Source organism: Hirundo rustica, chromosome 36, assembly GCF_015227805.2.
Source record: "Hirundo rustica isolate bHirRus1 chromosome 36, bHirRus1.pri.v3, whole genome shotgun sequence".
In the NCBI taxonomy this organism is placed as follows: domain Eukaryota; kingdom Metazoa; phylum Chordata; class Aves; order Passeriformes; family Hirundinidae; genus Hirundo; species Hirundo rustica.
In genome coordinates, this window is record NC_053485.1 from 70,555 (window position 1) to 81,196 (window position 10,642).

At 67.3% G+C, this 10,642-nt stretch overlaps 2 protein-coding genes across 2 annotated transcripts; one reads left to right on the forward strand and one right to left on the reverse strand.

The window, feature by feature from the left end:
- Window positions 1-133: 133 nt before the first annotated feature.
- CARM1 (coactivator associated arginine methyltransferase 1) lies at window positions 134-7,107 on the forward strand. Its single transcript, XM_040088761.2, is given in 17 exon segments — window positions 134-286; window positions 1,902-2,027; window positions 2,117-2,223; window positions 2,442-2,546; window positions 3,347-3,457; window positions 3,531-3,708; window positions 3,791-3,881; window positions 4,617-4,698; window positions 4,806-4,891; window positions 4,967-5,056; window positions 5,152-5,289; window positions 6,117-6,189; window positions 6,191-6,207; window positions 6,289-6,401; window positions 6,491-6,568; window positions 6,681-6,749; window positions 6,828-7,107. Coding segments are annotated over 17 exon segments (1,746 nt in total). The 5' UTR covers window positions 134-141; the 3' UTR covers window positions 6,965-7,107.
- Window positions 7,108-7,538: 431 nt separating this feature from the next.
- YIPF2 (Yip1 domain family member 2) lies at window positions 7,539-10,186 on the reverse strand. Its single transcript, XM_040088737.2, has 8 exons — window positions 9,974-10,186; window positions 9,784-9,878; window positions 9,624-9,704; window positions 9,457-9,544; window positions 9,150-9,266; window positions 8,567-8,727; window positions 7,993-8,151; window positions 7,539-7,705 (listed from the first exon to the last, which is right to left on the reverse strand). The coding sequence occupies exons 1-8, from the start codon at window positions 9,993-9,995 to the stop codon at window positions 7,616-7,618; spliced, it is 813 nt and encodes a 270-aa protein (XP_039944671.1). The 5' UTR covers window positions 9,996-10,186; the 3' UTR covers window positions 7,539-7,615.
- Window positions 10,187-10,642: the final 456 nt, after the last annotated feature.

Genomic DNA, 10,642 nt, shown 5'->3' on the forward strand with positions numbered 1-10,642 from the left:
ACCTGCCCCGGCCGCGGCCGCTCGGGGGCGTGTCCCCAGGGGTGGGCGTGTCTCCTACCGGGGCGTGTCCCGGGGTCGGGGGGCGTGTCCCGGGTCGGGGGGGGCGTGGCCCCGGGTGGGCGGGGCGCGGCGCGGTCCAAGATGGCCGCGGTGTCGGTGTTCCCCGGCGTGCGGCTCCTCACGGTCGGGGACGCGAACGGGGAGATCCAGCGGCACCAGGAGCAGCAGCCGCTCCGCCTCGAGGTCCGCACCGGCCCCGACAGCGCCGCCATCGCCCTCTACGGCCGTGAGTGCGCCGGGGGGCGCGGGCGGGGCGGGGGAGGGCGGAGAGGGGCGAGGGGTCTGTGGGGATGGGGGAGGGGCCCTGAGGGGCGCGGGGGAGACCCTGAGGGGGCGGCGGGGCCGGGGGGGCTGCGGGGGTCCCGGAGGAGCTGCGGGGGCCCTGAGGGCACTGTGGGGCTCGGGGGGCGCCGGGGGTGCAGGGCCGGGGGGGGGGGCCGGGCCTGCAGGGGCGATCTGCGGGGTTTGGGGGCGCGGGGCTGGGCTGGGGGGGTCCCGGGAGGGGTTCGGGGTGGGGGGGGTTCAGTGTCCCGTCCCTTTGGGGGATCCGCCGGCCTCGAGGGTCTCCGGGGTCTCCCCGTGCCGCGGCGTTTTCCGGAGGATGCGGAAAGTTCGTTCCCATCCCCTCCCGGTTCCTTTCCACTTTGGCCCGAAGCGGCCCCAATTCCGTGGCCGCCCCGGGGCCGTGCGGGGGTCCCGGTGGCGCCCCCGAATTCCCGGGGCTCGGGGGGCGGCGGCGCCGCCGAGTTCTCTTTGTCTCCGCGCAAGATTCCGGCTTTTTCCCGGCATTTGGGGCTTTTTTTTTTTTTTTACATTTTAATTTTTTTTTTTTAATTTCCCTTCTCTTTCCCCCCAAACCCGGCGTCTCCTGCGCTTTGTGCTCGGGCTCCTCCGCGGGATCCCCGCGGGTTTTCCGTGGTGGGGGGCAACCCCCGACCCCTTCCCCTCCGTTAATTAATCTCCGGGAGAAATTAACGCGCGGCGGCGGCTTTGACGCCGACGTTGAGGCGGGGAAACTGAGGCACGGCGGCCGCTCCATCCCCGAGCCGCTCCCGGTGCCGGCCCGTTCTCTGTCGGCGGCAGGACCGGAGCTTCCCCGCGGAGCCTCCGGAAGCTGCTCCGGAGCCGCCTTTGTGCGGCGGGGGGCTCCGGGGGGCTCTGCCGGAACATCTGCCCGTCCTTTCATCGGTCACAAAGAGCCGCGGCCGCCGGCGCTCGGTGCAGGTGTTCCCCGGCTCCCCGCCGCTCCCGCTGCCTCCCGCAACTTCCCGAGCCGCGTGGCCGCTCCGCCGGCAGCGGAGGAGGCTCCGGCAGCCGCCGGATCCCGGGGCAAAAACGGGATTTTTTTGGGAATCGGCTGCCTCGGGTTTTCCGGCGGATCCGCCGCTGGCGGCCCGGGGGCACCGCGGGGCCCTTCCCGGTTCCCGGGGCCGTTCCCGGTTCCCGGGGCAGTTTCTGCCTCCCGGGACGATCCCAGCTCAGCCCCAGACCCTCCCTCCTTTTCCCGGGTAGCCACGGACCCCAAATCCCCATTTCTGGTTGGAATTCCGGCTGCTCCCCCTCCCTCCTCCCCTCCGGGCCGTGCTTTAGGAGCCCTCCTCCGCCGTAATTAGAGGTTAATTAGGTTAATTGTGCTTCATCCCGCTCTGTTGGGAGGGTTCAGCACCGGGACCGGGGCTCGGCCTCGTGCTCACCTCACTTTTCTCTCCGTCCCCTCCCTTTTTCCTTTCATTCCACCCCATTTTCCCGCCCCGTTTTCCCTCTCCGCACCCTCCCCTCCCGTTTTCCCCTCCCCGTTCCCGGTTTTTCCCCTCCCTTCCCGGTTTTTCCCCTCACCCCAGAGGAGGATGTCTGCGTGTTCAAGTGCTCCGTGTCCCGCGAGACCGAGTGCAGCCGGGTGGGGAAGCAATCCTTCATCATCACCCTGGGCTGCAACAGCGTCCTGCTGCAATTCGGGACCCCCAACGGTGGGAGCCCCCCCGGACCGCCCCGGGATTCCCCCGGATTCCCCTGGGATCCCCCGGTAATCCCCCTTTTCTCCTCCCCCCCCTCGCAGATTTCTGCTCCTTTTACAACATCCTGAAGAACTGCCGGGGCCACAACACGGAGCGCTCGGTGTTCAGCGAGCGCACGGAGGAGTCCTCGGCAGTGCAGTACTTCCAGGTGGGAATTGCGGGGTTTGGGGCGAGATTCCCGGTGCTGGGATGGAATTCCCGGTGTTTGGGGCGGGATTCCTGGTGCTGGGGCGCGATTCCCGGTGCAGTGGGGGTTCCTGGACTGACGATGTGTCCGTGTGTCCCCGTGTCCGTGCGTCCCGTGTCCGTGCGTCCCGTGTCCGTGTGTTCCCGTGTCCGTGCGTCCCGTGTCCGTGTGTCCGGCAGTTCTACGGGTACCTGTCGCAGCAGCAGAACATGATGCAGGATTACGTGCGCACGGGGACGTACCAGCGCGCCATCCTGCAGAACCACAGCGACTTCAAGGACAAGGTCTGCGGGGGCCCGGCTGCTTTCGGGGAGATCTGACCCGGGTTTGGTCAGGATTGGTTTGGTTTGGAGGGGGGAGGCCTGGCTTGGGTTTTGGGGGGGGTCTGGTTGAGGTTTGGGGGCGTCTGGGTGTGTTTTTGGGGAGATCTGGCTGGGTTTTGGGGGGATTTTTTCTGGGTTTTGGGCAAGGTGCAGCCTGGATTCAGGTGGGAATCCTGGCTCACCTCTTTTGAGAATTTTTTGGGAAGCCTGGCTGACTTTTGGGACAAACCTGCTGCATTTGGGGACAAACCAGCCTCATTTGGGGGTCTGGCTGCAGCTCCAGCAGCACAGCTTCATCCCAGAGCCCCAGTTCGGGTTGTTTTTCCCATCCTTGGGGAACGCATCTGGTGAGGGCTGGGATAGCCCCGCTCCTGTGTTAAACATGGGATCAAATGTGGGGTCAAACACAGATCAGACATGGGATCAGACCCGGATCAAACACAGATCAGATAATGGATCAAACATGGGATCAGACCCGGATCGAACACGGGATCAAACACAGGATCAAACACAGATCAGATAATGGATCAAACATGGGATCAGACCCAGATCAAATGTGGGATCAAACACAGATCAGATAATGGATCAAACATGGGATCAGACCCAGATCAAACGTGGGATCAAACACAGGATCAAACACAGATCAGATAATGGATCAAACATGGGATCATCACGGGATCAGAGCAGCTTTGGGCGCCCTAATTCCCGGGCCCCTCGGGGTTCCAGGAGGATCCCACATCCCCCTCACGCCCCTTCCCCAGATCGTCCTGGACGTGGGCTGCGGCTCGGGAATCCTCTCCTTCTTCGCGGCGCAGGCCGGGGCGCGGAAAATCTACGCGGTGGAAGCCAGCACCATGGCCCAGCACGCCGAGGTGAGCCGGGGGGGGATCCCCGGGACCCAGGGGGAGCCGCCCCACAGCCTGACCCCCGTCCCCCTTCCCGCAGGTGCTGGTGAAGAGCAACAACCTGACGGAGCGGATCGTGGTGATCCCGGGCAAGGTGGAGGAGGTGTCGCTGCCCGAGCAGGTGGACATCATCATCTCCGAGCCCATGGGCTACATGCTCTTCAACGAGCGCATGCTCGAGAGTTACCTGCACGCCAAGAAGTACCTGAAGCCCAGTGGTGAGCGCAGGGGGGGCCCCGGGGGTCCCCGGAGCCGCAGGAACCCCCCCGGCCCCACGCTCGCCCCCTTTTCCCCCCACAGGGAACATGTTCCCCACGATCGGGGACGTGCACCTGGCGCCCTTCACGGACGAGCAGCTCTACATGGAGCAGTTCACCAAGGCCAACTTCTGGTGAGGGCTCCCCGTCCCCAGTTCCCTTTCCTCTTTCCCAGTCCCCGTTCCCAGTCCCTGTTTCCATTCCCAGTCGTTGTTTCCATTCCCAGTCCCTGTTCCCAATTCCCAGTCCCCGTCCCCAGTTCCCAATTCCCAGTTCCCGTTCCCAATTCCCAGTCCCCGTTCCCAATTCCCAGTCCCCGTTCCCAGTCCTTGTTTCCATTCCCAGTCCCTGTTCCCAATTCCCAGTCCCCGTTCCCAGTCCTTGTTTCCATTCCCAGTCCCCGTTCCCAATTCCCAGTCCCCGTTCCCAATTCCCAGTCCCCGTTCCCAGTCCCTGTTTCCATTCCCAGTCCCTGTTCCCAATTCCCAGTCTCCAATTCCCAGTCCCCAATTCCCAGTTCCCGTTCCCCGTTCCCATTCCCAGTCCCCACCATGAAGGGAATGGCTCTGGTCAGGATCAGGGATCTGAGCGGGGTTTGAGGGAATCCTGGGGGGATCCGGCTGGGGTTTGGGTGGGATCCAGCTCGGGTTTTTGGGGATCTGCCACACTTTGGGGACAAACCTGCCTGGTTTTGGGGTCTGTCTCCGCTCCCCAGCACGGCTCCATCCCAGAGCCACACCTGGGCTGGAACTCACCTGGCGGGGGGTGGGACAACCCCGGGCCCTCACCCCTGGCCCCCAGCCCCATCCCTGGGGGAGCCCCACGCCCCTGGCCCTGTGCCCCACGCCAATTTCGGGGTTTTCCCGCAGGTACCAGCCCTCCTTCCACGGCGTCGACCTCTCGGCGCTGCGCGGCGCCGCCGTGGACGAGTACTTCAGGCAGCCCGTGGTGGTGAGTGACCCCTGGGGGCTCCAGGGGCCGGTTTTGGGGGGGTCTTCGGGCGAACCAGGGTTTTGGGGGAGCTTTGGGAGCGTCCCAATCCTGCCCCTTTCCCCCAGGACACCTTCGACATCCGGATTTTAATGGCCAAATCCGTCAAATACACCGTCAACTTCTTGGAAGCCAAGGAGGGCGACTTGCACAGGTGAGGGGCGCCTGGGGGGGGCTCGGGGGGGCTTTGAGGGGGTCCCCCCCCGCTCACCCCCCCCTTGTCCTGCAGGATAGAAATCCCCTTCAAATTCCACATGCTGCACTCGGGGCTGGTGCACGGCCTGGCCTTCTGGTTCGACGTGGCCTTCATCGGCTCCATGTAGGTGCTGGGGGGGTCCCCGGGCCGGGGCGGGGGGGTCCCCGGGGCGGGGCGGGGCCGTGTCTGAGCCCCCCCGGCCTCCCTCGCCCCCCCAGAATGACGGTGTGGCTCTCGACGGCCCCCACGGAGCCGCTGACGCACTGGTACCAGGTGCGCTGCCTGTTCCAGTCGCCGCTCTTCGCCAAGGCCGGCGACACGCTCTCAGGGACCTGCCTGCTCATCGCCAACAAGAGGTGCGGGGTCTGGGGGGCACTGGGGGGGCACAGGGAGGAGCTGGAGTGATGCAGGGGGCGATCTGGGGGGGATGAGGGGGCACAGGGGCGAATCAGGACAGGTTTGAGGGGATTTAGGGGGGTTTGGGGGGCACTGAGTGGGACTTGGGGGGTTTGGGGGCATTAGGGCAGGTTTGGGGGGCACAGCGGGGGTTTGGGGCAGGTTTTGGGGGGCACAGGTTGGTTTGGGGAGCACAGGGTGGGTTTGGGGCAGGTTTTGGGGGGCACAGGTTGGTTTGGGGGGCACAGGGTGGGTTTAGGGCAGGTTTGGGGGGCACAGGGTGGGTTTGGGGCAGGTTTTGGGGGGCACAGGTTGGTTTGGGGGGCACAGGGTGGGTTTGGGGCAGGTTTTGGGGGGCACTGGGTGGGTTTGGGACAGGTTTTTGTGGGGCTCATTGGGGGTTTGGGGCAGGTTTTGGGGGGCACAGTGGGGGTTTGGGGCAGGTTTTGGGGGGCACACGGGGGTCCCCAAGCCCCCCCCAGCCGTGTCCCGGTTCGGCTCCGCCGCTCCCTCGGCCCCTCTGGAATTGGTCTGGGAGCTGCAGGGGGGGCTCCTGCCCCAGTTTGGGCCGGGGGGGCCCTGGCCCAGTTTCGGGGTGTATTTATAGCTGGGGGGGGCACCATGACCCAGATGCTGCCGCTGGGCCTGGGGGGCTCTGGCCGCCCCCAGGGGCACTTTGGGCTCTCAGAGCCCCCTCGCCTTCGCTTTGGGGGGGGTCTCGCTGCCCCCCGGCCCCTCCCCGGGTGTTTTTCTGGGGGGGGTCTCACGGGCTGTCCCCCCTCCCCAGACAGAGCTACGACATCAGCATCGTGGCCCAGGTGGACCAGACGGGCTCCAAGTCCTCCAACCTCCTGGACCTGAAAAAACCCCTTCTTCAGGTAGGGCCAGGGGGGGCTGCGGGGCCGGGGGGACCCCCGGGACCCCCCCAAACCCTGACAACGCCCCCCCGCCTCCCCCAGGTACACGGGCACGACCCCCTCGCCCCCCCCCGGCTCCCACTACACGTCGCCGTCGGAGAACATGTGGAACACGGGCAGCAGCTACAACATGAGCACGGGCATGGCCGTGGCCGGTGGGTCTGGGGGCTCTGGGGGGGCTCTGGGGGGGCTCTGGGGGGGTCACCCCGCGCTTTTGGGGGGTTCTGACCCCCTCCCCACGCAGGGATGCCGGCGGCGTACGACCTGAGCAGCGTCATCGCCGGCGGCTCCAACGTGGGCCACAACAACCTGATCCCGTTAGGTGAGCTCTGGGGGGGCTCAGGACGCCCCGGGGGGGGGTCTCTAACGAGATTTTGGGGGGGGGGGGTCTCACACCCCCCCCCCAGCCTCACCGTGCCCCCCACCCCTCGCAGCCAACACCGGCATCGTCAACCACACCCACTCCAGGATGGGCTCCATCATGAGCACGGGCATCGTGCAAGGTACCCCACGCCCCCTCCCCAAAACAAACCACCCCAAACCCCCCCCGACGCCCCCGTGACCCCCCCTGTGCCCCCCAGGCTCGTCCAGCGGTCAGAGCGGCGCCGGCTCCAGCACCCACTACCCCCTGAACAGCCAGTTCACCATGGGCGGCCCCCCCATCTCCATGGCCTCCCCCATGTCCATCACCACCAACACCATGCACTACGGCAGCTAAAGGGCCCCAGAAACCCAGGAGGAAGAACCAAAACCGGGGGCAGCCCCCTCCCCAGCCCCGGGGGGGCGCGGGCCTTTCCCTCCCCCCTCGCTCCGTGCCGGACCCGGAGGGGATTTTTTGGGATTTTTTTGGGATTTGTTTTGTTTTGTTTTGTTTTAGTTCCGTGGGTTTTTTGTGGGGAGAAGGGCGGGGCGGGGGGGGAAGGTTGGAAGGTTCGTGGTTTTTGTAACGATTCCCAGATGATCCCTGGTGGGATTGGGGCGGGGAGGAGGGGGGGGCAGGCTGTGAATCCCACCCCCCCCGGGATGGGAATCCCGCCGGGAACGGGCGCCAATGAACCAAAAGCTGCGGGTTTGGCCCCGTTCCGGGGGGCTCGGGCCCGGAGCCCCCTCCCCTGATTTCCCCCCGGGGGCGCGGGGCCGGGCTGGGGGCTGCCCTGGCTGTAGGAATAGCGGAGCTGCGGAAGATTTCCGGCTGTAGTCTGAATAAACGGGAGGGTTTCCAACCTCTGGGGTCTGGGGGCTTCCCCGGGGAGGGGGGGGTTTGGGGCTCCCCAAAACCACCGGGGCACAAAGAGATTCTCCCTGATTTTATTGGGGGCCGCGGAGCCCGGCGAGGTTTGAGGGGGGGTCCCCCAGGCCCGGCCCCCCCTCAGTGTGAGGGGTGGGAGGCGTTGGAGGGGGGGATCCCCGAGGGGACCCCCCCAGCTCCCGGCGAGGAGAGGGGCTCGAAGAAATAGAGCTGGGAAAGAGAGGAAGGAGTCAGAGCGATGGGGAGGGAGGGAGGGAGGGGGTCCCCAAAGCCCCCCAGGACCCCTTCAGGGGCGTTTTAGGTTTAATTCCCACCCCCAGGTGCATTTTGGGGTTCATTTCCCACCCCCAGCTGCACACTCGGGGCTCTCAGACCCTTCCCCGGGTACATTTGGGGTTCAGTTCCTTTCCCCAGGTACATTTTGGGATCCATTTCCTGCCCCCCGGGGACATTTTGGGTACATTTTGGGGTACATTTGGGGTACATTTTGGGGGTACCTGGCAGCCCAGCGCCAGCAGCGCGTGCAGCAGCCCCAGCGCGGCGCCCCCGGCCCTCAGGGGGGGCCAGAAGGTGACGGCCAAGGCCAGGGCGGGGGGCACGGCCAGCACGGCCAGCACGGCCCAGCGCAGCCACGGCACCGGCAGCGCCCACAGCACCTGCGGGACCCCGAGAATCACCCGGGGAACCCCGGAAATAACCCGGGGAACCCCGGAAATCACCTGGGGAGAGCCCAGACACCACCTGGGGAACCCAAAAAAATCCAACCCAAGGCCGTAAAAATCACACAGAGGAGCCCCAGAAATAACTCGGGGACCCCGGAAATCACCCAGGGACCCACAAACACCCCGGGACCCTCCCGAAACTGCAAACGCTCTGGGGACCCCACAGATACCTCCAGGACCCCCCCGACACCCCAGGGTCTGCCAAAAACACCTCAAGACCCCCCCCAAACACTCCAGCACCCCAGGGACCCCCCCAAATTCCCCTCGAGGACCCTCCCGAACACCCCAAAAAGAGACCCCTCCCCAAATCTGAGCCCCCCCCTCCCCAGTCTCCAGGCCCCCCACTCACGGCTGCGGGCACGAGGGTGGCCAGGGAGTATCCGTAGGCGCTGAGGGTCTGCAGGAGGCTGAAGGAGCCCCCCGAGCCCCCCCGGGCCCAGCGCAGACCCCCCCAGAGCCCCAGCGGCACCAGCCCCGCGTAGCTGAACACCAGCGTCACGGCCACGGGCACTGCGGGGCGCGGGACAGGTTTGGGGGGGTCCCGGGGGTCCCCGGGCTCTGCCCTGAGCCCCGGGAATGGGGCTGGGGGTGGGAGATGGACCCCAATTCTGGGTTGGGGGGGGCAGAGTCACCCTAAATCCTCCCCAAAATAACCAGGGGAACCCCTCAGGCTTCTCGAGGAACCCCTAAATACCCCAGGGACCCCCCAAAATATCCCCTGAGCACCCCAGGGAACCTCCAAACACCACCGAGATCCCCCAAACACCCCCAAGATATCTCCTGGACACCCCCGGGTCCCCCCCGAGCACCCCCCAAAGGATCCATTCCCCAGTACCGATCCCCGGTCCCGGTCCCATTCCCTAATCCCAGTTCCGTTCCCTGATCCCGGTCCCGTTCCCCGCTCCCGGCCCCGTTCCGTTCCCTCCCCTCACCGTGGTGGAAGCGCGGCCGGTACCGGTGCTCGGGGTTCCCCCGGGCAGCCCCGAGCTGGGAAAGGTCCCCGCTGACAGCCAGGGCCAGGGCGAGCGTGGTGCAGATCCAGAACGGGCCTGGAACGGGCCGGACCGGGCTGGGACCGGGACGGGACCGGGGACGGAACCGGGGCGGGACCGGGGGTGGAACCGGGAGAGCAGTGGGGATAAAACCGGGGAGAGGACCGGGACGGGACCGGGAGCGAGATGCGAGGGGAAACGGCCCCGGTGCCGGTGCCGGTCCCGGGCGGCGCCGCCCGTCCCTCACCGTACAGGTCGGGGTTGTTGCGCAGCCGGTGGCGCACAAAGTTCTTGCCCGGTACCGGCAGCACCGAGGCCTTGATGCGCTCCAGCACCTGCGGGGACACGGGCGGGGCTCAGCCGGGGCCGCTCCCGGGGCCGGGGCCGCTCCCGGGGCCGGGGCCGGTTCCGTACCTGCCGCGTGTCCACGTCAAAAAACGTCTGGTAATACTCGAAGGTCCAAAAGCCCCGCGGCTGCCGCTGCCCCGGCAGGAGCTGCACGGGGGTCACACCGGGCCGGGGTCACACCGGGCTCCTCCCGGAGCCCCCCGGGACACCGGGACCCCCGACTCACCTCGGCCGTGTCGGCATCGTCCCCGTCCTCGGGGGGCTCCGGCACCGGCACCGTCACGGACGCTCCCGACAGCGGCTCCGGTGCCTCCTGCAAGTCTGAGGGGGCCCGGGGGGTCATGGAGGGGACGGGCACCGGCACCGGGATAGAGACCGGCACCGGGGCTGGAACGGGCGGGTATCACGGAACTCACCGTGCGGCCGGGGCTCGTCCATGTCGCAGCCTCTCGCTGCCGGGACGGGACACGCGGGGTTGTGAGGGACCGGAGACCGGCCCCGAACCGGTACCGGCGCGCCCCGGGGACCTCCCCAGACCCGGCACCCAGGGACCCCCCGGTACCGTCCGGGGTCCCTCCGCTACCGAGCCCGCCCTCCCGGTCTCGCCCCGCCCCGGGGACCCCCGGGACCGTCCCGGGACCGCCGGCCCCGCCCCCCGCTCACCGTAGACGTGGAATCTCCCTCCCTCCGCCCCCCCCCCCCCCCCCCCCCCCCGCCCGCAGTGGTTCCGCCCGGTCCGTGCCGCTCCCGCCCCCCCCGGCCCCGCGTTCCCACCGCGGCCGTTCCGCCCCCGCCGTGGTTCCCCCCGGTCCGTCCGGCCTGGAGTCGTTTCCGGTCATGGCGGCCGAGACCCCCCCGGGGTGGGGAGACCCCTGACCCCCCCCGACCACTAAATCCCCCCGAGACCCCTCCCCGGGACCCTCAAAACTCACCCGGGATCCCCCAAAACCCCCCAGGACCCCCCAAATAACCCCCAAGATCCCCCCAAAAAAACCTCCCAGGACCCCCCCCAAAAAAACAAGACCCCCGAAACCCCTCTGGGCTCAGTCCCTTCTCCTCTTTATTGGAGCCGCTGGGAGAAGGGG

Excerpts from the sequence above, each read along its gene's own strand:
- YIPF2 (XM_040088737.2), bottom strand. The coding sequence starts at position 9,995 with ATGGACGAGCCCCGGCCGCACG. Across the intron at positions 9,879-9,973 it reads GGACGAGCCCCGGCCGCACG|ACTTGCAGGAGGCACCGGAG; the intron begins GTGAGTTCCGTG and ends GGGCCCCCTCAG. Across the intron at positions 9,545-9,623 it reads TTGACGTGGACACGCGGCAG|GTGCTGGAGCGCATCAAGGC; the intron begins GTACGGAACCGG and ends GTGTCCCCGCAG.